This window comes from Psammomys obesus, unplaced genomic scaffold (assembly GCF_907164565.1).
Source record: "Psammomys obesus unplaced genomic scaffold, mPsaObe1.curated_primary_1811, whole genome shotgun sequence".
Classification (NCBI taxonomy): Eukaryota; Metazoa; Chordata; class Mammalia; order Rodentia; family Muridae; genus Psammomys; species Psammomys obesus.
The window spans coordinates 5,083,860-5,106,449 of record NW_026585643.1 but is presented as its reverse complement, the minus strand read 5'-3'; the positions used below and the strand labels follow the sequence as shown (position 1 = coordinate 5,106,449).

The window sequence follows — 22,590 nt, the reverse complement described above, 5'->3', positions numbered from 1 at the left end:
TGGCAGTCAGCCTGGGTGGCAGTCAGCCTGGGTGGCAGTCAGCCTGGGTGGCCCTTGTTTTATGTTTCAGTCTAGGTTTATCCAGGAACCTTTCAATCTGGAAGTGGTTGAACTTGGAGACACCTGGGGCTTTCACTAAGTCTCAATTCGCCAGTTCTTTCCTGGCCTCACACACATCCAAGAAGTTATCTTTCTGGTGAGAACACTGACTCTATCATTTGGGGGAAATACTTCCTTTGTAGGCTGAAGTCCCTGTGAGTCAGACAGAAGTGCAAACAGCCCAGTTTCAGATGCGAAGGGTCTTCAGCAGTTCTCTCTGAAAGCAGGTGGAGCACAGCCTGCTGACAACTAAGAGCTCCTTTCCCTCCACAACCTTCTCTTTGGATGGCTTCTCCTTCTTTATTTTTGTTATAATAAGCATATTCAGTTAATGTGGACATAGCCTGCATTAATGGCCACCTTCATGGCCTTTTTGACTTGGTCTTGGGGAGACTTCTAGGTGCCCAGGACCACAGTGATCATCTTGGCTTTTTTACTGAGCTCCATGAAGGTGCCATGGTTGCTGCAGAAATCTTTATGACAGAGCAGATGTCTGTGATGATGTTGTTGTTGGTGGTGGTGTTGTTGTTGTTGGTGGTGGTAGTGTGTGTGTGTGTGTGTGTGTGTGTGTGTGTGTGTGTGCGTGTTATTCAGGTGTGCATGTGTGTGTGCCCATTTATTGGCCAGTGATGACAAGCCTCTCTTCTGCTGCTCTCTACTTCATTCCCTTGAGACAGAGTCTCTTACTGACCCTGCAGCTCTCCATTTTTCAGCCAGGCTTGTAGCCAGCAATTCTTAGCAATCCTCCTGCCTTCATCTCTTCCTTGTCCCAGGTCTGTGGTTATGGGCACACACAATAATGCCTGTTTTTTACATTAATTCCAGAGATCCAAACTTAGGTCCATATGTTTGCACAGCAAGCACTCTTCCCCACTGATCTACCTCCCCATCCTGTCTACTAAGTTTTATACTAGCTAAAGAAGGTCTGAGCACTAAAGAATAAAAATGTGGCCCCAACTTTGGTCACATAGAAATAGGATGGCTCAGGTTAGCCCCAAGAAAGAGACAGAGCGTGAGAAGATGGCTCTGTGGGTAATGTTCTGGTTATATAAGCATGAGGGCCTGAGTTCAGCAACCCTGCACCCACAGAAATGCCAGGCACAGTGATGAGTGCCACCTGTAAGAAACATGCGGAGCCTGGGCTCTCTTGCCAGGCAGTCTGGGTGAAATGGCGAGCTCCAGATTCAGTAAGCACCCCAGGATGGAGAGTAAGAGAGAGAGAGACCTCAGTCTATATGGGCATTCATTGGTGAGCTCACACAAGTGTATGATACACACACACACACACACACAAACACACACACCTGAGGATGAATTTATAGAGGGTGGATCAGATTTAAATAAATAATTTTCAATAAAGGCATATATGAAATAAACCAAAATACCATAATCTATTAAGTTGAGCAAAACATTAAAAAGCAGTAACTCTAAACTTTCATTTCAAAATAATTATTGAAAGGCTTTTTATAACTATAGAAATGGAAACAATGTAGTTATCCAACAAAGGAAATAATTATATAAGCTGGGTGTTCAGGTTGACTATTAAAATAATTTTTAGGAACTCTTAACAACACAGAAAATATAGTAACATGTTGACCGGTGGTATAAGTTATAGAATGATACATACTTTTGGAGTGTTCCTAATCTTCTATACTGAGCACAGTTTGCTCTGATAACATACATATGTATACAGTACATGTATGCTTTGATTCCCCCATGCTCAGACTCTACAAAACAGGAACATAAGGCTGAAATTTCTATACAGTTCTTTATACACTTTCATACTCACTAAAAATCTAGTCTATTAATGAGGCATTGGGTGCCAGGATTAGGGCACTGGATGACACAAAAAGGAATCTGCGACCCTGGACAAGATGGCTCTCCACAGCATTACCGGGATAAACAGGAGCCCGGTGGAATCGCACATTTGATGCAGCAAAGTCTCACCTTCCTTCTTAACTCTGTGCTCTATCAGGAATCAGAGGATGATCTCTATGCCAGCAACCTCTGGGAAAAATTTTGTAGAATTCTTACAACTTATCTGTGTGCCTGGGAATATTCCAGAGTAAAATCCTTTTTTAAGCCTAAGTAGAAAGAAGTATGTTAACAATTCTGTGTTTCCATAAACCTCCTCTAGCCCTTTAGGAAAACACTAAGCATGAGACAGTGCCTTTTCTCTTATTTCTCCCATGAGAATGTGTGTGCGGTGAGTTCGTGCGGCATGACTAGTAAAATTGGCTGTACCTCCATCCACCGTTTCAAGCCGGACAGATGGTGAGCCTCCCGAGCGCATTAAGACTTCAAAAGCCAATACACAACTCTCAAGTTGTAAATGCATGTGCAGGGCAGAGATCCCTGGCTGAACATTTACAGTTTAAACTTGTACACATAAAAATAAACTCAGTGTGATAACTCACTCATATTCCGAAAAACAATAAAAATCACTAGTTGACAGTGTTCCACAGGTTACCAAGCAGGAAGTACACCTTGGGAAAAGGGCATGTACTTACTGTAAATTTGCGAACACCTTCAAGCTCCCCAAACTTCATGTAAGAGATGTCTGCTTTCTTTTTTCCAATGTCTACATCCCCAGCATAGATCTGCTTTATGCCTGCACCTTTAATTAAAGGCACACATTCATCACAAGGGCATTTTGTCACAAAAATCATGCTGCGCTCTTCTGGCTTTATATCTTGACACCTATACAAAGTCATAAAACATTACAAAAGATGTTATGAAAGAGCAAGTTCATTTTTAGAGAAATCCTCAAACTTTAAAGTTGAGGTTTTGCAAAACAAATTTGCGGTATTACAAATAATGACTCAGTCATATCTTGCTAAATTAGCACATGTTTAAAATAGGCAAAAATAGGACCATCATAACTAAAATTCATTGTCTGCACTGGTATTTTTGACATTATGCTAAGAAGTGGCTGAGGACAGAGGAGGGAGGAGGGAGAGGTGGACGATGCACACGGGGGGCCATTTCTGCATGCGCACTTCCCTGTGATACTGGAGAACAGGGTTCCGTTCCACAGGGATATGGCAGCCAAGAGCCTGAGCTCTAACTTGGCCATTCATTGTTAGATGCTTTCTTAATGAATAAATACTAATGCCCAGTTCTGAGCTACAGTTCTCTTAACCTTCCTCAGTCATAACTTTTTTTAAGAAGTGGGCAATGACGTTTTCAAACCTTTGTACAGAACATAGCAAGTAAACCTGCACTTAGGCAGATGGGAGGAGCCGAGAGTGTGCTTGGTGTGCACTGCGGTAGCTCTCCTCTTGAGCGTGGCGGCAGGGACTGTGTGGACCTCCAGGTCCTGCGTGCTAACTGTCCTCGGCCAGCTGTCCTCCATTATGCACCTTCTGTTTCTATCTTGCTAGCTGAGTTTTGCTGCTGCTCAAGCCGAGAGCAGCAGAAGCTGATGCAGGAGCCCTATGCAGACATGCTACCTGCTACCTAAGGAGTCTGTGCAGTGTGGCTCTATCAACACCACACCGCCTCTACCCCACAACTGCCTCCCACGAAGCTCCCTCAAGGCTCACCATTACCCAAATCCCAACACCCCCTGCCACCGCACTCGTCTCATAGCTACATTCTAGTCTATGAACATCTCTAAGCTCCTCTTCTTGAAGGCAGCGCATGTCAGAAGCAAGGACAGTTTTCCCCTCAAAGCCATGACCCCAGCAATCCTCTCCAGCTCAGCTCAGAGAGCTTTTCCAGCTAGTACCCTCTTGTCCACAGCAGCTGGATGCCACAACTTTCTGCCTCATCCACAGAACCCCTCATGTTAGGAGGATGGAACCTATTCGCACATATGGTGTGAGTTTCATGTCTTCATAAAGTTGTAGAACTTTTCCAAAGTTTCACACTGGAGAAAGCTGGTCACTGGCACTGGGCCTTGAGGTTTTATAGCCAAGCCCCACCTCTTTCTGCCTACTCTGCTTCCTGGCTACACACACTGCCTGAGCTCCTGCCGCCATGCCTTCCCACAGCAATCCACTGTGCCCCTTCAAGCTGTGGCCCACAATAAACCTTTTCTATAAAGATGCTTCTTGTCAGACAACAAGAAAAATAACTAATACAACATGCCCTGCACTGGAGCACCCTGAGAAAGGAGCCAGGTTCTATGCAGGCTTTAGTACTCTCTCCACCCCTTAAGGGCAGGTGCTGAGGAGGAGTTTAGCAAACTAAACCAAGCTGACCTCAGAAGGAGGGAGTTCTAGCTGTAATCTCTGACAGCACTCTGTAAACTTTCTTTTGAGAATCTCATGTATGAGCTCTGCAGTTACCGCATTCTCCTCCCCTCCTCTTTCCAATTCCTCCCATTCCTCAAATCTCTTATTCTTTGACTATATGGGTGTGTGCATGTGTCTCTAAACACCTGCCGAGACCAGTCAGTGTCGCTTACGTGTGTTTGGTGCTGAGCTCTGAGGACTGGCTAGCCCGTCAGGGCCCCTCACTGGACAAGACTGATCGTGTCTCAGCGACTATCAATTGCTGCTGCTCTTCTAGGGGTGAAGCTGTGTGAGAATTTCCCCATCCAAACTGACATGTCAGTTGGTGGCATAACTGTTCAGGCCTCACTTAGGCAGCAATATTGTTGGGACTTCCTGGGTGCAACTTCCCTGTTGTATATAAAAGACACTATCCTAAGCCGACATCCTGCCCTGGTCCTCTCAAACAGAGGCTCTTTAAAACACTTTAGTTCAGCATACAGTCTGTATTTGTGCTGGCTGCTTTTATGTCAATTCAACATAGGCTAGCGCCACTGGAGAGGAGGGGGCTTACTTGAGAAAATGCAGGCAGGCCTCTAGGGCATTTTCTTTTGAATTAGTGACTGACTGGGGAGGACCCAGCCTATTGTGGGGGGGGCCAACCCTGGGCTGGTGGTCCTGGATTCTATAAGAAACCTGGCTGAGTAAGCCATGGGGAACAAGTCAGTAAGTAGCACCCCTCCATGGCCTCTGCATGAATCAGTGAAGTGTGGAAGTCACTTACAATGTGGAAGTGTAAGCCAAATAAACCCCGTCCTTCTCAACTTGTTTTTTGGTCATGAAGTTTCATCACAGCAATAGAAACCCTAAACAAGACAGTATTTCATATATATAACAGATGTGCTCTAAACTTAGAAAACATTCTAACATCCAAATATGGACATACCTGGGCAAGTCTCTTAGGACAAACTTCCAGTATTTTCATACCACATAGAGTAAGAAGAAAGAATTTCTGAAGAAATGGAAAGAGCTAGGCAATCTGTGACCATACACAGCCTCTAGTCCCGGAGCAGGACCAAGCTTTATCAAAATTCTATTTCTGAAAATATCTCTTAGGGTTTTTAAAGGAAAAAAATAACAACAACAAAAGGAAAATAGTTTCAACTAATTCTACTATATTTTCAAGGAAAGAAGGCTAAAAATATCTCCTACCTAAATGTCAAAGCATTCTGTTCAGCATGTATGATGTATCTAAATTTCCGTATTTCTCTGTCCTTATGCTTGTCGTCCATGTGCGGGAAGTCGGCATACTCAGAGCCGACGGGGAAGGCATTGTAACCACATCCTACGAAGTACATCGCTCCAGTTCCATCACAGCTTCTCTGCAAGTGTCATTAGAAGCACCGTGTGAGTTTCAGCATTCTGAGAGGCACTTTGCCCTCATACTTCATGTAAAGAAGACTCACTCCACTTCTATAACAAATGGAACCATCGAGAAATACAAGGTGTGAACTGGAGAAATGGCTGCGCTGGCAAAGGCATGTGCCACCAAGCCTGGTGAGCTGAGTTCCATCCTGGAATCAACATGGTAAGAGAAAATAGTTGTGCATCTTGACAGAGATACACTCCCTACCACAAGTAAACAAACAAAACAATTTAATACAAATAGAGTATCTGATCATTTTATGGACATCTTCCTCAGATAGGACCTCAGGGTTTCTTTGATGTTAGCAGTTAATACCATTGTCTTTAACTTATAAATCATTTTACTTGCTCCAGACAGTTCTCTCTAAGCAAATAATAAATTGTAGGAATCAAAAGCCACGTTTTACACTTTGTTTACAACCTCCCCTGCCACAGCTCACATCAGACTGCTATGCACACAGAGACATTTGTAAGTGACCGAGATGTCCTTGCACTCTGTATTGCACTACTGGCTAATAAGTCAAAAAATTTAAAAATATTTTGAACAATTTCTGTTGTTGGGCTAAAAAGCTGCTGTGTGAGTTAGTTAGAAAATAAAAAAAAATGTACTTTCCTTTAACCTTCCATGTTTCTGAGTATCTCTTCTGTGTACATACGATCACAGAACTCATGTGGTTGCCTCTTTCTCATTTCTCTTGGTCAAGGATATAATAGTGTTCACATCAATGCTTTATCAACTACTGGGATGACAACTGATCACTGACAGTGTCTATAGTAATTTAGAATATGCTATAGATCTCAATACATGACAGACATCTATAGTTCTCAATATGCACATCAACCTATCCTAAGTGTGCAAGTGGTAACGACAACAGATACATCACTAGAAGGCTTAACGAGAACCACTGTTATCTGAACCAACGAAAGCTGGAAGCTCCCACGTCAGCGTCCCATCATTACTCAGCAAACGTCAAACATCACATGGATCTCATTTCTTTTTGAATACTTTTGTGTTCATGCATAAATGTATGCGAGTGCTCATGAGAGGTCAAACATGGGCCCAAAATGCAGACCTTTGCTCTAAAACAGAGCAGTCTTCCCAGCACTGCCTCATTTGCCTAACCCTGAAACTACCAGGAGAGTAATCATTGTCCCTGTTTCACCTGTAAGAAAACCAAGGTCAAAATGGTTAAGTGTTCCGGGTCACAATGTACATAACACAGCTGAATTGCAACCGACCTCGTCTTTCTGCATGTCTCTCCTATGCAGCCTTTCTATTCTCGACGTAAATGGATAGAGTTCTCCACAAGGCAGTGTAGAACCTGATGCTATGCCGAAAGGCTTGCTGGGCATCCACTTAACCAACAGCCACGGGGTGGGGGTGGGGGGCAGTGCTCATGACACAGCTGCAACCTGCGTGAGCCTCAGCTGGAGCAGCTGGGGATTGGCCACAACCTTAACTGGGGTATGTGTCATGTAGGAATCATACCAAATTCCATGAGAACTTTTGTTGGAGAGCCTATTCTAGCAGGAGTTACCAGGTAGGGTGGAGAGGAAACGGGATTTTGAAGGTGAATTCCGCATCACAAGATGACTACTGCATGCTAGATACCCAGAGTGAGGTGTGGCCACTGCTGAAAGAGCTGCGGGGAAGACAGTGAGCGGTATGCTGGCTAGACTGGACTGGGGAGCCTGTGAAACTGAAGCAGAGGCAGAGTCACGTGACTTGGCTGAAGGAGAATGTAGGCTTATAGTAGTGCGGTTATTAAACGCTTCTTAATTCTCCTTCCTCCTAATCTGTAACTCTTGAGTTCTCATCATCCCTTTCGTTCACCTAATCACTGTTTCCTTGTCTAACTTCTTTTCCTAATGCAAATAATTTTATCTCATTTAGAATATTCTTGGACTGTACTGTCCCACACAATAGCCAGCAGGCATACATGGTTAGTCTAAACTAGATGTTGCAAGTATAAAATATACACAGAAGTTTGATATAAAAATGTGGACTATTTTACTAATCATTTTATGCTGTTTATATGTAGAAATGTTTTGATATTTTGACTAGATACATATATTAATTTTGCTTATTTTTAACTGATTCCTGTCTGGGTAGATGCGATGCTAAAGTCAGATTAAACTTACCTATTGATGACTACTGTTGATGGTGACAACACTCACGCTCATTCCTTCTTGATTATCCTCTAGCCAATGAACTGTGTACAAGCGCAGCAGAGCTTGGCACTCCTTACTCCTGTCTTACTCCTGTCCAATAGTAACTTAGTCCTCACAGTCCATCTCATGCATGCCCCCCCACCCCACACACATTCCTCTTCCCTGTCTCTGGTTCTAGCCATTTACACCAGGCAGGAGTGAGATGGAGCTGCTTTACTGTGCCTGCCTATTTCACTTAACATAATGATCACTGGGTCCATCCACACTGCTGCAGATGACAGGACTCATGGATGAACAGCATTATGCTTGTGTGCATTTGTTTATCTGCTAATTAGCAGATGGACACTTAGGTTGATTCCAATTCTTTTCTTCATCATTTACCTATTTAACTTTTTAAACGCAGCTCCTAGAAAGGTAAAGTTACATATGTGGATGGCTTTTATTTCCACTGGTTAGTAGTAACGGAGCAGGCACACTCCTAAAGACTAAAGTCCACATTCTTCACAGATCCACAGTGCTTCTCATGGTCCAGTGTCATGCTCTGCTCACATTACATGATTCTGGCACCCAGCATGCCAAGTCACATCTATTTTACCATCATGTCTCTCCCATGCCTGCCTCTGCATGTTTTCCTCCTGATCCACCTGACTTCCTCTGATGACCTCTCACTCACTCTTCAAGACTAACAGCATTCCAAAATTATATAAGTATCTCTTTTATTGCTTCAGGCAGAGCACAGGTGCCTGCAATATCAGTCATATGTACACTTACATGTTGATGTCTTTTCAACTCTATGAGACCATGAACACAGGAACTGTGGTATCTAAATCCCCATCTTTGGGCTGGTGAGACAGCTCAGCCAGCTAAGCACCTGCTGCTGTCCCTGAGATCCATGTGGTGGAAGGACAGAAACGACTATCAAAAGTTGTTTTCTGATATCCACATGTGTTCTGTGACATACATGCCCCTCCTAAAGGAAACTGTAATTCAGAGAACTGGGACTAAGAATTAGGTCCATTGGTGTAACAGACCCAACTGTATGGTCCTTAGGCCTTTAAAGTTGGGTTGCTGTGGGAAAGTTTATAACTTAGCTCAGAAAACTCCTTGGATACTGTAAGTAGAGCTTAATAGGCTGTTCTGGTGAGACCGTGGAAGACAAAAGTACTATGAAAAACCTAGGGAGTGAAAGCCTGGCTCATAAGACTTCATGTGAATCAAGGAGTCTTTCTGGAGCTGAGCTATGTGCTATTAATGTGATGTAGAAAAACAGTCTGGCTACATTCTTCCCATATCCTGAGAACCTGGTTGATGTTGAAGTCAAAGACATGATACATAATTTGTTTGATAGAGGTTATTTCAAGATAGGACAGCATTCAAGCTGTGTAATAGTTACTGCTCAGTACTTACTGCTCATCCAGTAAGGATGAGCAAAGGATAAAAGAGATATGAAGCTTTGGAAAGTGAGTAAGTTTAAAGTTTTAGATAAAGAGAGTGCAGATGACAAAGCATAAGTGATTGTAAAGAGTGTTGTTAAAGAGAAGCCTAGCGCACTGTTAGTTTCTACAATCAACTTGAGTCATCTAGAATGAACCTCAGCTGAAGACCCACCTCTATCAAACTGCTCTATGGGCTTGTGTGTGGCACCTTTTCTTGGCTGCTAATTGATGGAGAAGGCCCCCTATGGACAGTGCATTCTTAGGTGGGTGATACTGGAAAACTAGATGAGCATGAGACAGAAAGGTAGGAGTAAGCACCATTCCTTCATGGTTTCTACTTCAGCCCCGTTTTGAGGCCTGCCCTGACTTCCCTCAATGATAGAGTGTGACCTGAACGTGAAGCTGAAATAAACCCCTTCCTCTTTTTAAGAAAACGTAATGGAAAGAATTTAAACTGTCCAGTGCGCATGGCGGCAGTGTCCAACCAATGCACAGAAGGTATTCAATGAATGTTTGCTAACTGGATGAACCTTAATATTTTCTGATGGAGGGACAGAGATTTATACAACTTAATATAAGGCATTAATACAAAAGCATTAATCTCAGCCAGCAAGTACAGTAAAATAGCTCACAGGTTAAACAGCAAGAGCTATAGTTGTTACCATGCAGATGATGGAGGGAATGATGGATTGAGCTCAGGAGTTTGAAGGAAGTCTGGGCAACAAAGCCCTGTCTCAAATATCAAACTGCAGTACCTCAAAGACTGATTGAACAAAATCCAGGTTCAATATTTAAATAATGCTTTTCATACTTACAGATTTCCCTTCTGCCCAGATGACAGCTCCAACTCCTGTTTTATGATCCTCTGAAAGACAGGATGTTTATTTCAGTAAAAGTCAATGCTGTCAGCTTCATGAGTCCACACTTCCCAAATCACAAAACATACTTATTGTAACATACATCATAAATGCAGCAACAATATCTTGTCCCAACCACACAAAACTCTCAGGATAAACCCTTTCAGGTGTAGAATACAGAAATGAGGTACCAAATAACCAGACAGGACCACTGACCACCCTCACACATGGCATCCCTGTGACAGCTTCTCAAGTGGCAGTGACACACTCAACTCGAGCTGTAACTAACAGCCCAGCCTCACTCACTTTCCCCTAACAGGTCAGGATCTAAATGGCCACTTCTAACAGACGATGAGTTGAATGAAAAAAGAAGTTCCTGAAAGAAGAATTTTGTGGGCTAACCATTTGCTAAAATCAAGTTTATCTTTTTATAACATTTTTTTACACTCCAGTCATGGAAAATTGACTTTATAGAAAATGTTTTTAAAAAGGAGTTCAAGTGAAAATTCTATTTAAGTTCTTGTTATTTTTTTTTTCCTACATTAGAGGGAGTTTGAAATTTCTAAGACAAAACTGAATGAATTAGAAAACCATAGTATTTATCAAAAATCAGAGCAAGGGAAAAAAGTAGGTACATTTACAGAGAAATCAAAATTATCTGTGCCAGGGCCATTCACACTGCTGAGGGCTGAGTACAACTGTCTTCCCTTATACCTTCCTTCAAGCTGAAGCTCTCCCATGAAAGCGCATTCAAACATCTACTTTTCCATTATTGACAATACAGAGAAAAGCCCTGACACTATTGTATTAAAAACCAGGGTGCCTTAAAGTTGACTTTAAAACTATAGTTATGCAATAAAATTTCTTATTTACAATTCAAGCATATTCAGGTTTTCAAAATTATAGTACAAAACATGTATTTTTCTGTGCAAGTATGTTTTTATACATGATCTCATTTTTACCTACTGATAACTAAAATTTCCATTTCTAGATATGCAATTATTATTAGTTCTTTTAATCCAACCTCGTTGCCTTTTCTCCATCTATCTGATAGTGAGAATTTCCTAAAAGTGATTTCTATTTTTTGAGTGTTGTCTGTGTACCAAGTGTGGTGAAAGGCTGGCTGTTGGGCCATGGACAGAATGAAAGTCCCATCCTCAAGCAGCTAGCAGCTAAATGGGGTATGACAGGGATGAGGAAGCTGAGCTCAGAGAAGGTGACTATGACACTGAGGGCTACATGGTAATGTCTTCTCTAGTGTTGGGGGAAGAGATTTGGTAGCAACACTTCCTTCCTTCCTAGATCTTTGTAGGAAAGTAATATACATGAATGCCTTATGCTCATTTTTACAGCAGTGGTGGAAATTATAATATTATAATCACCATCAAAATAAAAACCTAGGCAATGCTGGACTTAATGTACACATAAATTAAAACAAATATTTCTCATGCACCAACACCTTTCTTGTGTTAGAATTCTGGTCTTGGAGCTACCATTAGTCTGGGGTAGACTGGACCTTGTCAAGAAGGAAACAAAATTTTTCCCTTAGGCAGCACTTCTGTGGTTGGCAAAGGCTAGTTGTATGAGCTCACTACTTTTCTTGAATTTTGTTTTTCAGTTTTGTCTTGTTTTTGAGACAGGATCTTGATAGATAACCAAGGATGGCCTTGAACTTGCAGTCTTCCTACCTCAGCTTCTGTGAGTGGTAGGATTAAAGGCGTGTACTTTACCTGTAATTCTTATGAAACTGTTCTCTGTAATCTGGTTATTTTTTTTTTTTTCTGCACAGCTTTGAAGGAGAGGCTAGTTTATAACCAAACAGATGCCTAAGGCTTGTTGACAGCTGAAGTCAGAGAATTCTTTAAAGTTCATATCTACAGGCACATCTATTTTTTTCTTTAATTTTTAAAATATTTGTGTGCATGCATGTACATTGTGTTTATCTGCGTGTCACTGTGCACTTGGAGGAGTCAAGAAGACATGCAGCAGTTCTCTTCTTTCCCAACACGCCGGGCTTGGTCTGTAACTTAGGCTGGCAGGCTTGGCAAAGGCCCTTTACTGTCTGAGCTAGCGAGCGGGCACCTACACATGTCAACTTTTGTTATAGCTCTCTGCTGACACTGGTGTGGACCTAAGTGTGCTCCACTGAACACTTGATCAAAATTGCTGGGTGCCTGATAAGAAGGCTGATCAACCAGAGAAAGGAGGCCAGGGCCAGGGACCTGCACTTCTGGTGCTCTGACACACTAACATCTGACTCAGCAAATCACAAGTTTGGGGGTTATTCCTGTCTACTTCTGTCCTCAACAGCATGTCTACCGAGCACTGTGGGGAGTGCCTGCCAGAGCAGCACATACACATCTTATTTGTTTAACATGCCCAAACGTCTTTACACTTGCCCCAAGGGCATGAATGACTATGAACTACGTGTGTATGTGCCCATGTGTGTATGGGTATATATGAGACGTGTGTCTGTGGAAGCCAGATGCCGATGATGTTGGGTATGTTTGTGCTCTAACACTTTCACCGGACTTTTGGAGCCTTGGTCTCTTACTGGAGCTTACTGATTGGCTGAACTAGCTGGCCAGCGAACCTACACTATCATGTTTCCGGGGCAGCCCCGGGATAAGCACTTGCAGCCACAACCTGTGGGGTGTGCTCGGGACCAAACTCAGGTTCCCATGCTTGCACAGAGCACTTTGCCTGCTGAGCCACCCACCCAGCCCCTGGAGCATTGATTTTGGAATGGAAAGATTCGCCCATGTCATAAACACTCTTTAGTTCTTAGGGAAGATGGTAATTATGCCAGTGATTCTCCCCTGGTAGAGCTCACATGGGCAGAACAGTCAAGTTGCACCTTAACTAGGAGCTGAGTTCCAGAACCTTCCCCTGCAAAAAGACCCACTGTCAAAAATGTTTCCTTGAAAAACCTTTTATATCAAGTGTACCTGCATGGATTTATGTATAAAACTGAATAGTGAGTAGACATATGTATATTACAATGGTAATTTACAGTAGAGTATATAAACTCTACAACACAAAGACTTTAAATGATTCTCAACTCTGCTGAGCATCAGAACACCTTGCAGAACTTCTAAAGGCCTAGGCTGTAGCCGGTTGACTAGATCCCGGTGGGTTTGAACATCTGTACCTTTTAAGGTTTCCATTGAGATTCTGTACTTGTTGGTTGAGACCATCCATTCGGTGTACTCGACCTGAGGTCTTTAAAAGACCAGTGCCATCTGTTCAGGCCTTTCTGAGCGCCCTTCTCTTCTTTCTTGGGATAATTGAAATTGTCTGGGCAAGGGAAGTAGCTCAGTGGTGGAGTGCTTGCCTAGCCTGCATGAGGCCCTAGGTTTCTTTCCTCTTCAACACAACATAAAGCAGGTCCAGGAGGTACATGCTTGTAATTTGAACACTGGAGGTGGAGGTAGGAGGATCATAAGTTCAAGGTCATCCTCAGCTACACAGGGAGCTTGAACTGCAAAGGACCCTATCTAACAAACAAACAAACCAAACAAACAAATAAATAAATAAATGACTCCCTCCTATTATGTGTTCCAAATAAGTCTTAACTTTGCCATTTCTCCTATCTGGACTTTCCCAACTTATTTCAAAGTTGAATTTTAAAAGTTGGTAATTCTACACTGGAAAACATTATATTAGGTAAGATATGAAAATAATGTTCAGATGATACATTTTTCCAAAATAGAGAACATAACTAAGTAACATTTTCCTTTTACAAATGTGTACAGCAGAGTAAGACTGACTGTTTAACTTGCTGACAGAAACACAACCCAAAGGCCCTATTTTTACCTTGATTCTTTCCTTCTAAATTTGTAGTTTTAAATCCTCAGAATGCTAAGTTTTTATTAAAAATAGAATACAAGGGCTGGCGAGATTGCTCAGCAGTTAAGAGCACCTGTTGCTTTTACAGAGGGACTGAGTTTGAGTTCCAGGACCAACATGATGGCTCACAACTGTCTATGACTCCAGTTCCGTGGGATCCAACACCCTTGTCTGGGCTCTGAGGGCACCAGGCACAAAGTGATACACAAACATACATACAGACAAAACACTAGTGTACGTTAAAATTAAAATCCTACAAAAAAACTGTGGCATACATAAAAATAAAAGATTTTGGTTTTCTTTTTGTATCATCTTTACTTTGGGACTTAGTGAATCCTGGAATCATACATGCAAGAAGCAGAAGGGGCTTAGTCTCCTGGTCCCGGTTTTAATGTAGTGCTGAGTATAAGAAGACAGAATACATAGGGTTCTGCTAGCTTCTTTACATTGTTGGAACAGCAGTACTTTAGTATTAAGGGGTCAAGGAACCCTGTCACCGACATGAAGCAACCTTACTCCAGTGTCACTTAAACCCAGCCATTCAGCCCCATTTATGAACTAAGCATTGAACTCACCAGTTCGATAAGCCAATAACCTGGCCTGCACCATGCAGTGCCTTGCAACTTCCTGTGGCAAACTCTGATTGTGACTTTCATTTATCTGTTCTGGGTTGCTACAGTAGAATCCGAAGTGTTTCAAGTTGGGCACACTGGAAGCTACTGTGGCCAAAAGTAGGATCAGGTCTTTCATGTTTTGCCTTAGATTGCTAAAATAGGGGTTTTCACACAGGTTCTCCAGACCTATAGTCATCAGTATCTGCTTATGCATTTCTTCATTTGAAACCAAAAATAACATTTCATATTCTTTTATTCTTTCTTGTTTACATTCAGAATAAAAATCAGTGTCAGCACCCGGCAGTGCTTTTGCAGTTTTTTGAATAAAGTCACATTTGTAAGAGGTTTCCTCTACAAACTGCACCATATAACACACCAGCGGCTGCAGTAAGACGCACACGTGAGCTCGGCTGTTGGACTTTAATCTTTCAGCTGCTTTGGCATCGAGCTTTGCATCTTCAGAAGTAGAAGCCCCGGTGAGCAAACTTATTTCTGGGTCAGCAGGCCAGTAAGAAATTCGGTTAACTCCAGCTAAAATATAAAAATATAAAAGGTCATGGTTTGCTATTGGCTAAATGAGAGGTTTTCTATCTAAATCCAGTCTATCATTGACCCTGAAACAGACATCTATCTACACCGTCACTGTGAGGGTTAGCTAACAAATACCCACAGGCCAAAATGAGCCCACAAATAGTCTTTTTCAGCTGATAGATTAAATATAGGCTTTACAGGAGAATATTCTATATGAGATGAGAAATTAAAATTTCAGACATATTTATTCAAAGACACAGCCATTCATTTACATATGCCCTGAGTGGTCTGGAATGGCAAAGCTGACTACCACAACGCTGCCTACAAAACCTGAAATATTTACTAGCTGGCCCTTTCAGGAGAATGCTCACCAACCCTTCACAAAGCCTGAGTGGCATTGTAGAACTCCCAGATTTGCTAAGTGTGACTGAAAGCTCAGCATGAGCATGATACACAAGGTTTTCCATGTTGCCACGGTTGCCTCTGGAAATGTTACAGCTAATACTAGTAAGGCCTAGAGTCTTTATTCTAAATAATTATAAATAAGTCATTTATGCACTAAAAATGTTCCTGCCCCAGATTCAGAGTTCTTCTCAAAAGCCACCTTCTACAGAGAGAAAAATGTCTGTGCTTTAGTGCAGCATCTTTGAACTAAAAACAACTCTAAGCTACCACAATAGGAAATAAATAATGTGAGTCCTCATCCAGAGGACCAAGATAGGAAACACGTGATGGAGCACCTCACAGTCATCAAAGAGTCCCACCAAGAAGTCTCTGTTTTAAAAAGTGTTGCTTTTATTTTCTCTAACCTTGTTTTTGTTAACTACTTTTAAATTAGCATACAAAGTAACGAGTTTCATCATGGTATTTTTATACACACTGCTCTTGTTAACTACAAAGAATTTTTTAAAGAAAAATATTCACAAGTGAACATAAAATGATGAAAGGGGTAACACCAATCTTGTAAAAGCCTATGAACTGAAGAGAAAACAAACTTGAGGAATACTTTCATTCAGCTTGACAGCAGAAAGGTAAGTAGTCTTTACTGCATAGAAACACAATTATCTCTTTAATAAGAATACATACTGATAATAAAAATAAAACCTTAAGGGAGAAAAAATATGAATAGACAACTTGTAAAAGAAAGAGAACTGGATAACAAACATGAAAAAGTATTTTAATTTTCTTATAAGGTTGAATGAAATTGCTATATTGTTAAGTATGGATATTTTACAACAGAAAAATTTCTGCTAGTATCCTGTGTAATCTCATCTCAACAAGATTAAAATTTTTGTCTTATTTACTTATGTGCAATAAACATTTTATTTTGTTTGTACATGTCAGTTCTAGTGCCCACAGAGGTCAGAAGAGGGTGCTAGATTTCCTGGAGCTGGAGTTACAGGCAGGTGTGAGCCGCCTAACTTGGGGGCTGGAACTCGCCTTGGGTTCCCTACAAGAACAGGAAGGGCTCATAAGCAATAGAACACCGAACTAGGACACATGAGGAAAGCAGGCCAGTTCACTCCAAACTCAATCCCTTACATGGTCCTTAAGGCAACTGTCCCACTGTGATTTGTAGGAATTACTTTATAACCGGCTCTCATACAAGCAGACCACTAAGATGACATGTGCTCAGCCAAGGGCTAATGGAACAGCTGACTTTTCTTGTTTCTTACGCGTTTTGTTCCATAAGACAAAACCAAGGGCTACCAGTCTTCCCAAGCTCTCCACATAAGCTGCGGCAGATTGACACACTCCATCTAACACCAGTCTGCAAGATGACCTTTCCGAACCAAATGCTGAAGCTTGCTGCATGCCTCCATGAGGACCCCTGCTCTACAGCCAACCCACTGTGGTGGTTTTAACGGGACATGATTCCTTTCAGCTCACATATGTGAGCCCTTAGCCTGGCTGGTGGCACCGTTTTGGGAGGCTATGGAATATTTACAAGGTACAGTCTTGCTGGAGGAACTAACTCACCGAGGTGGGCTTAGGCAGAATTACTGCACTTCCAGTTCTTAGCTACCTGCCACTATGCCTGCCTGCTGCTATGCTTCCCTCACCATCAATGGTCCCACAAGCCAAAATAAGCTTGTCCATAAGTTGCTTTTGGTCATGGTAGTTTATCACAGAAACAAACAGTAACTAGTACAGCTATGAAGATCCAGCTTGTGCTGCAGCCTTCAAAACACAGCATCCTGCAGGATCACTAACAGCTCCTGCATCACTTCGAGCCTGTGTCACTCATCTGATACCAAGCAACCCCTGAGAGAAAGGCTGAGAGTCCTATTTGTTGTCTTCTTTCTTCTACAGTTACCGGGTACCCATGTGTAAGATACATTGTTTAAAACGATGCCATCATCTGCATATTTGCCTATCTACAAAGCAGAATCAGAACAGTTAGGTGTCTACATAGTAAAATTTTGTGTACTCTTCTAAGGTTTCTAGTAATCTTCGGGAGTGTGCTAGTTAGTTCTTTTCAACTCAATACACACTCACACATATTTGGGGAAAAAAGAATCTCAAGAAATTGAAGAACCGCCTCCATCTGACTGTCCTGTAGGTTATTTCTGTGGGACATTTTCTTGATTATGATTGGTGTGTGAGGGCCCAGGACACTGTGATGGTGCCATCCCTGGGCCTAGGTCGTGTAAGAAAGCAAGCAGAGCAAGTCATGGAGAGCGAGGCAGTAAGCAGCCCCTGGACCAAGTTCTTGCCCTGAATTCCCTTCATGATCAACTTTGATCTGGTCTTGTAAGCCAATTAAGCCCTTTCCTCTCCAAGCTGTTTTTGGTCATGGTGTTTATCACAGAAACAGAAAAGAAACTAGGTCAGGAAGACAGCTGCCCAGCCAGAGCCTACAATGGAAACCAACAGAAAGAATGTATGTGACTTCCAAGTCATGGTTTTTTATTTCTTCTGTGGTGCTGGAAAAAAAACAGAGCCTCATCCACGCTAGGCAAGCACTCCAACACTGAGCTACAAAGCCCAGCCAACCATCCTTAAGCAGAATTTTTAAGCAGATATGCATTCTCTGGACACAGAGGACTCAAGTGAGGCCTTAGGATGATGAGAGCAGGGAAAGAACGATGCCTCATCCTATAAACCAACCATGTGGACAAAACAATCTGCTGCTCAGCAGCACCTGTGACTGAAAGGGTGATACACAGTCTCAAGCCACTGAAAGTTTGGCATTCCTTTGTAAAATGGCATCAGCCTGTAATTTACCAAGGGATATTTAGCAGATTAGAGGGCAAGACTGATCCAGAATTCTTGCTTTCAGACACTCCCTCTTATGACGTGTTAAATGGTCTTCAAACAGATGTTTCCACTCCCACATTATCTGTGTATTTAGGAGATGTGTTCCCTCATCTTCTCTCAGATAAAAGAAGCTAAATGCCCAGCAACACCTTATCTGTACTCACCATTTACTATCATTTTCAAACAAGCAGAACATGGTTTTCTTGAAAAATAAAGATCACAGTTTTTCAGCCTGGACCCATGTTTAATAAGAGCAATTTGCCCAGTATGCAAGTCTTCACTAGAACAGTGAAGACCAATGATTTTCATGTTTTTCACCACCACAAGACCAGTTTTCTTCACCTAATTAAGACACAAAATAATAAATTATTAATTATGACATCTTACATGCTTTTATGAGTAACATTTGGTTTTCTAATGAGATGAAAGCTATGCTTAGTTCTTACCTAAAAAGTCTGCATAAAAATGGATTTCTACTTAGGTACATAAAGAATTCCTAAGAGCTTCATATTGATTTTAGATGAGAAACTTTCAAAACTAAGGCTCTATTAACTAATCAGTTACATATGTAACTATTATTACTTTGTTCTAGTGAAAGATCAATTCACTTTAACCTGATAAAGGTCAAAATCCAAGTCAGTGGACTTATTCATTATACCATACAGGCTAGGACTACTTAATTATAAGCTTCAAAATGGTATTAAGAAAAATAAGCTATAAAAGAAAAATAAGAAAACTGGAAAAAAAATATGGGTTTTAAACATAATTCTGAAGGATCCACAGATAATAATGGCAAACAAAAGCAGACACAATCTCAATTCTAAAATTACAATTTTTTTTTTTTTTTAAGGTTGAGATTGCATTATATAGACCAGGATGGCCTTAACTTGCTTCTGGTCCTCATCGTCGTCATCATCTTCTTCCTCTTCTTCTTCCTCCTCCCCCTCCTCCTCCTCCACTGCCTCTTCCTCTTCCACCTCCTTCTCTTCCTTCTTTAGTTTTTCAAGACAGTGTTTCTCTATGTAGTCCTGCCTGTCCTGGAACTCACACTGTAAACCAGGCTGTCCTCAAACTCACAGATTCACCTGCCTCTGCTTCTTGAGTGCTGGGACTAAAGGCATGCATCACTACCACCCGGCCTTAACTTGCAGTTCTTAGGCTGAATAGATAGCATGGATACTAAGGCGGAGGCTCAAACTGAAACATCATGAGTTTGATTCCAAATCTGCACTGTGTAACCCTTCCCCTCTTAATCCCCAAGTATTCTAGAATTGTGCAGCCCTCGAATACCAAGTGTATGTTATTTTCTCCTTCTAACAAGTTTGTTTGCAAAACTGTTCATTTTAGAGAGCAACCAAGGAAAAGCGCCTTATCCAAGGATCTAGGTACCAGAGCTGGCGCTGTTGAAACTGGCTAGTGGAGTGGCTGCAACCCAGCTGAATCACACTGACTTCCCACTCTCAGCAGACAGAAAGAAACCAGAAACAAACAGCTGTCTCTAACACTCAAGACACAGCAAGCACATTATCAACCTCTTTCTAGAATAATCTTCAGGCCAACTTTATCACTTTTTTGAGTCCTTTTAAAACAACATAAAAATAGCTAAATGGCATATGCCTTTAATCCCAGCACATAAAGGCAAAGGCAGGTAAAACTCTGAGTTCGAGGCCAGCCTGGTCTACAAAGCAAGTCCAGGACAGCCAGGGCTGCACAGAGAAACCCTGTCTCGAAAAATCAAAATCTACTCCCCTCCTCCCTGAAAATCCCCACTGTTCATTTCCCTTCCAAATAAGGACAAAATATCTAGTTTAAGATGGAGTTTTTCATAAATATCTAGTTTGACATGGAGTTTTTTCACCCCAAATTTAAACAAACAAACAAACAAACAAACAAACAAAACAGGAAGCCCAAGTTGTACTCCACCTGAGACTTGTACTCACTGCAGTCCCAGCACACAGACTTTCTGGGAACCGCTGTTCTGGACCCTGGCTTTGTTTCACTTCACACACATCTCAGCAAGTTTCTATGTAATTTTAGTCAGAGTTTTATAGTAAACCATGATAGAACAGGACCACCTTTTGCATATGCTTCATTCAGTTAGTGTGTTTCCTGAGGTAATCTGCTAAAATTTTCCCTTGTGTTTCTCTTATGCTGAAAGCATCTAAGCATTCTGAGGCAAATTATTTCTAAATCACATCAGACAGTGAAGAGGCTCCTTCACTCACTAATCAGGAAACTTGTCAAATACAGGCATCAAAATAACAACTCTTCTCAAACTATTAATGCATGCTGTGTTCTGCATATGATAACAACCATCTCTGGAAACTAAAGTTAAGGGTGACAAGGAAATCCCAGGCAGAATGACAGAGGACGAAATCTGTCTTTTGGTCTGACTGCCGGTGATTCAGACATGAAGTTCCTGGCTCGTGGGCCAGGGCATCTCAAGGGTAAGAAGCATGTCTGTGGTGGTCCACACCCTCCACCCCACAGGGAGGAACGCATCTGGGACCCCATGGCAGTTTGGAAACACAGTGGGCTATGATATTAGGAGAGAAACATCACTGTTGGGATCCTAGTGTTTCAATGCAAACAATGAACCAATCTGCTGTTTGTCCCCAAGGGAGATATTACCTCAACCCTCAACTTTTCAGAAATGACCCAGATAAAGAGCAACCAGGCTTTGCATTCTTGCCATAAGAACCGAGACACACACATGTGAAAGAACCTGCAGGGGTACTGCTCAACACATCTGATTAGCAGTTACACTCGAAAATTAAAATAAAGAACATTACAGAGTACTTCCACTGGAAGTTTTCAAACAGGAAAGACAGACTTGTCAATACACAAGAGGCCTTTATGGAGAAATCTGAGAAACTCCTTTGAACATGGAAGTCTTGTGCAGAATTTGATCCCATTCCTTTTGCTTTGTTATTATGAACTTGTAAATCTTTTTTAAAATCAAAACAATTCACCTGTTTTTTGTCAGTAGATACTCTGGCCAATTCTTCATTATCTCCTAAGGGACCACGGTTTTCCTCTTCATTTTTCTAATAAGAATCAGATTGAGAGAAAATGATGAATATGATGAATTTCTATGTGTATTTAAGGGCTGGATCCCTCTGGATCATTTTCGCCTTTATGAAGCTCTGTATTAATGTCTCACTTTGCTTGGGTAGACTCAGACTATACCTAAGCTAGCAAGGAAGGCCTTTATAAGCTTAAAACTGTATTTTGAAGTCACAGAGTTGGAACAATTCTAAGCAATAGAAAAGTCCAAAGGTGGTGAAAGACTAAATAAAGTCCAGAAGATAAAAGAATTATGTAAAAAGGCATTACATATGGATTATGGTAGGCTGAATAATGGTGTCCGCAGGGACTTCTTTTACCCTGTCTCTCCAGCTATGCTGTTACATGGTTAAAAGGGGGCTAATTTTACAGATGGGTGTAAAGATATGCACCATCTGTCTTGAAATAAAACAACATAATGATGATCCAGTGGGCCCAATGTTACCCAGGAGCCACCATAAGCAAATGAGGGCAGCAGGGGAGTCAGAGAGATACAACATGAGGAAGAATGAACAGGCCATCAAAGGGCTTTGAAATCAGAAAAGGCCTACAACCCAAATAATGCAGGCTTCTCCAAAGCTAGAAGAGGGCAAAGAATATACTTTCTCCTAGAGCCTTCAGGAGAAAATCAGCCCTGCTTGTTTTGGATTTCTGACCTCCGAAACCGTATGGTAATAAAATTTTTGTTTTAGTCATCAACTTTATGATAATTTTATGGCAGTAATAAAAATATAGGGATGTCTTCTCTAAACTTGAAGCAAAATAGAAGTTTTAAAATGGATGCTAGGGTCTGAAAAGATGCTTCACTAATTAAGAACACTGGTTTCTTTTCCAGAAGACCCAGGTTTGATTCCCAGTATCTACATGGCAGCTCACAACTATCTGTAACTCCAATTCAGGGGATCTGATGGCCTCTTCTGTCCTCTACGGGTTCCAGGTACGTATGTGGTACACAAGCATACATGCAGACAAAACACCCATCCACACAAAAATTAAATGAATGAATGAGTAAGTGAATGAATGAATGAATGAATGAATGAATGAATGAATGAATGAATGAATG

The 22,590-nt window shown here is 41.6% G+C and overlaps 1 protein-coding gene across 4 annotated transcripts in view; it reads right to left on the bottom strand.

Annotated features, from left to right (window-relative positions):
• Positions 1 to 22,590, bottom strand: part of Cdadc1 (cytidine and dCMP deaminase domain containing 1) — a 38,191-nt gene that overhangs the window by 10,676 nt on the left and 4,925 nt on the right. For all 4 annotated transcript variants that reach the window (XM_055617172.1, XM_055617165.1, XM_055617169.1 and 1 more), the window contains exons 3-8: positions 21,434 to 21,508; positions 18,626 to 18,803; positions 14,631 to 15,200; positions 10,165 to 10,214; positions 5,529 to 5,698; positions 2,610 to 2,799 (exon numbers count right to left, since the gene is read on the bottom strand). In XM_055617172.1, coding sequence (XP_055473147.1) covers positions 2,610 to 2,799; positions 5,529 to 5,698; positions 10,165 to 10,214; positions 14,631 to 15,200; positions 18,626 to 18,803; positions 21,434 to 21,508 — 1,233 coding nt within the window. The remainder of the gene's footprint in view (positions 1 to 2,609; positions 2,800 to 5,528; positions 5,699 to 10,164; positions 10,215 to 14,630; positions 15,201 to 18,625; positions 18,804 to 21,433; positions 21,509 to 22,590) is intronic.